Source organism: Nematolebias whitei, chromosome 21 (assembly GCF_014905685.2).
Source record: "Nematolebias whitei isolate Nwh7 chromosome 21, NemWhi1, whole genome shotgun sequence".
NCBI lineage: Eukaryota > Metazoa > Chordata > Actinopteri > Cyprinodontiformes > Rivulidae > Nematolebias > Nematolebias whitei.
This window is the reverse complement of record NC_056518.1, coordinates 34,349,202-34,353,144: the sequence shown is the minus strand read 5'-3', so window position 1 is coordinate 34,353,144 and position 3,943 is coordinate 34,349,202. Positions and strand designations below refer to the sequence as shown.

Below are 3,943 nucleotides of genomic sequence, written 5' to 3'. Positions count from 1 at the left end.
ACACAGGTCTGACATAAATCTGACACAGGTCTGACACAGACCTGACACAGACCTGACATAAATCTGACACAGGTCTGACACAGACCTGACATAAATCTGACACAGGTCTGACACAGGTCTGACACAGACCTGACATAGATCTTACACAGGTCTGACATAAATCTGACACAGGTCAGACCTGACAGCACTGTGACGGCTAAAATCCTCTATACACGCAGAGGACGGTGAAAAACGACTCAGATTCAGCTTCTTACCACTTATTTTTGTTTCCCCTAAGGTCCAGCTGATGTTGAAGAATTGTCATTCCTAAACAAATATATATTAATTCTTTCTCTTTTTTACTTTAGCACCAGTTCACAACAAAGATCCTTTCAGGGCACTAAACAAAGAAGAAACATGTCCAAATCACATAAAATTATAATTAATATAATTAATTATAATTAATTAATTAAAATTATAATTCAGTTTTGTCCAAAACATGTTTTTCACTTGCAAACAGTAAATTTAATCCAAATATAATACAATACAGATAACAAGGAAAAAGTTGTCTATTAAACCTTTTAAAACCTTTTATCCTTGGGTCAAACTTGACCCACAGGCCTTGACAACATTTTGGATCAACTGGAAATATAACAAAAAGTTTTCTGACATTCTTGATAATTAAATGAATGTTCAAGGTTCTTTATAGTAATTCACATCACGAGGTACACGAGGTGGACGAAGTTGTGTACTCAAGGTTCCAGTTACATCCAAAAATATAAAGTATTAAAAAAGAAACTGTATACAAGTATCTAAGATACATGTATACACTAAACAATAATAATGTAATATAATAATATATAATATATAAATAAATATATACATATATATTTATACATATATGTATATATATATACATATATATATATATACATATATGTATAGATAGATAGATAGATAGATAGATAGATAGATAGATAGATAGATAGATAGATAGATAGATACTAAAAGAAAATCAAAGGCTGTCAAGTTTGTTCCTGAGATTATCCAGAAATTACAACCTTTGTTATGTCTGAGTTTATTAGCAAATAACTGTCTCTGTGATTGTGATCTGAGTAACTGATTCATTGTGTTGTGTGGATAAATATATCTGAGTATCATCAGCATAACAAAGAGTTTCGTGCCATTCTGTCTAATCACTTTATCTCAAGTATCAAATAAAGTGAATCCTGAGGAGCTGTGTGACTTACTGTGCTGTATGATTCATTATGAGCATGAATGTTGTTATAATATCATGTTTTGACCTAAAACTATTTAACAACCAAAAAGTGGAAGGTTAAAACACTTTTTCCTGATCCATTCTTTCCTACCTAGCTCTTTACCTTTGTCATGTATTCACTCAGGCGTAAAGGAATAAAATCAAAAAAGCCCTTTTTGAGTACTTTTTGATGTTTTCTGTCATTTTGAGCTTCAGTTTTCTGTAAATTCCTCTTGTGACCCGACTGATTGTGTGTTCTTACCATGTAGTTGATGTGTCAAACTGAATGCATGCATATATTTTAGGATCCAGTCTGCCCCTGCATCCTCCTGCAGCTCCATCCTCCCATTTGATCTATAAGAATATTAATGTTCCAGTCTACACGACACTGAAAGGGGTGAGTAAACGGTCACTTCTCCTCTGCACTTCTGTGTGTGCACAAGTTCTAGTCGGGCGTCAGTCCACGTTTCTTGGTCTTGGTGTTTGTTCTAGAAAGCCACTCAGATCAGCAGCGTGCCGCTGCCGGACGACGACTCCGGCTCGGAGGATGACAGCAGCTCTCTGGCGAGTTTACGAACGTCCATCCTGAGCCCAGATAAGAAGAGCAGCGTACCCGGGAGCCCCCGAGCTGTAAAACGAGGTGAGAATAAAAGTGACCTGAAGAGATCCTTTAATTTAACCAAGTGGATTAATCTGTTACTGTGAATATGTAGGAAACCAGCAATGGCTGTTTGAGCCAGGTTCAGGCAGGTTGAGTGTCCCAGCAGTATCTAATGGGTTAACGGCTCCTGTTGCTGGTCCAATAACGGGCTTGTCCTTTTGTGCTGCAGGTGTGTCCATGTCCTCCATCAGCTCCGAGAGTGATTACGCCATTCCTCCTGACGCCTACTCCCTGGACAGCGATTATTCTGAACCAGAGCATAAAGTCCAGCGGACCTCCACCTACTCCTGCGAGAGCAGCGGGCCTGTAAGTTGCAGGAGGGAAGTGTCTGAAGCCTGTGTCTCACTGGTTGCAGCTGCTGGAAACCAGTTTGTGACTCAAAATTGTTGGAAAATGTGGAAAATCTGCAAATCTGTCCCAACCAAATGAGCTCAGTTTGTTTTGTAGCCACTTGGCAGCATCCCAACTTAACGTAGTTTTAACAACTAATATTTTTTTGAGCTCAGTTTAAGTGTAGAAACATTGTGAAGTGTTTCAATGAACTTATCATCATCGCTCAATTTATTTATTTTTTTTTAAAGAAAGAGAAGAAAGAAGAATAAATAAATAAATAATTAATAAAAGAGAAATAGATAAGACGAGAGACCACCATGACAAAACAACATGCACAGCACAATGCCACCCACAGTATCACCATGAAACATTCGACATGGCACAATGAATCATCTAGCTTCCACCACTACCCAACCCAGCGTGCATCTGTCAAAGCACCTGAATCCAAACACCCGCGCAAGCACGCCCGCCACCACCAGATTTCTCCAAAAGAATGCCCAATAGTGGACGTGGGGGCCCACAGACCCGCCCCCCCAGGACACAATGGCAACATAGGGAGGACCGGAGCCACAGACACACAGCGGCCCACAGGCCCGGAGCCCCAGGAGTCTCCCAACAGGGAGAACCGCACCCCCCCAGAGAGGAGCAGAGGAAAGAACCGGGTGACCCCAGCCACCACAATGCAGAGCCTCCAGGAAGCTGCAGCGACGAGCCCACAGGTCCGGCCGGCAACCCATGCCCCCCCCCAAGTAGATCCGGCCATGGACACCGAGCCCCAAGCCCCGAGGCCATACCACCCCCCGGCAGAGCCCCGACAGAGCCAGGGCACCCAGGCCCCGCCAGGCAGCAACCAGGGCGGACCGACGTGCACCCCACCACCCAGCCCAGATGCCGAGAGCCACCAATGCACCGGCGGCAAGGGGGTCCCCCGCCAAAGGGGGGCACGACCGGGGGGAGTGGGCCCCACACCAAACGTGGGGCCCAAATTGATCCAAGAGAGGGGGGACCACCAAAAACCCAACCTGAGCAACAAACAGGCACACACAGATAGACCGACAGAATCTCTGTCGGGCCGACCGCATGCACCATCTACCTGACAGCGACCACAGGCCGGCCCCAGCCCAAGGGGCAGAGCAGCAGGGAGCCGCAGCTGAGGAGGGCCGGCCCCCACATCAAGAGCCCCGCACCATAGGCCCGGAGACGCCACCTACGCACCCCCCCACACACACAGCACCCCCACCGCAAATGCCACACAGGAAGACCAGCCAGTGCCCTGATGAGGCGAAGTCACGCCCCCAACCGCCGCCCTACACCACCAATGACCACACGTACACTACCATAGCCGACCCCCCGCCGAAAGCCGGCAGCCACCCTGGCCAAAGTGCCAGCCATCGCAACCAGGAACCTAGATTAAAAGAATCGGAACAGCCCAGGAGGAACCGAAGCACCGGCCCCAACACTGACCGCCCCCAAGGCCCAAAGCCCACCCACAGCCCAGACCCCAACAATGCACCCCCCCCATCCCCGACCCCTAGTGTCACACGGAGAAAGGAGGTGTTTGTGAAAGGAAAAAAAATCATCATCCATCCATCCATCATCCATCCCTCCATCCATCCATCCATCATCCATCCATCCATCATCCATCCATCATCCATCCATCCATCCATCATTCATCCATCATCCATCCCTCCATCATCCATCCATCATCCATC

General features: G+C 46.1%; 1 protein-coding gene across 1 annotated transcript in view; it reads left to right on the top strand.

Annotated features, from left to right (window-relative positions):
* The window catches only part of plekhh1 (pleckstrin homology domain containing, family H (with MyTH4 domain) member 1), a 51,454-nt gene that overhangs the window by 21,947 nt on the left and 25,564 nt on the right, over positions 1 to 3,943 (top strand). Inside the window, exons 10-12 of the mRNA XM_037695217.1 lie at positions 1,543 to 1,634; positions 1,730 to 1,877; positions 2,068 to 2,204. Of these exons, the coding sequence (XP_037551145.1) occupies positions 1,543 to 1,634; positions 1,730 to 1,877; positions 2,068 to 2,204 (377 nt within the window). The remainder of the gene's footprint in view (positions 1 to 1,542; positions 1,635 to 1,729; positions 1,878 to 2,067; positions 2,205 to 3,943) is intronic.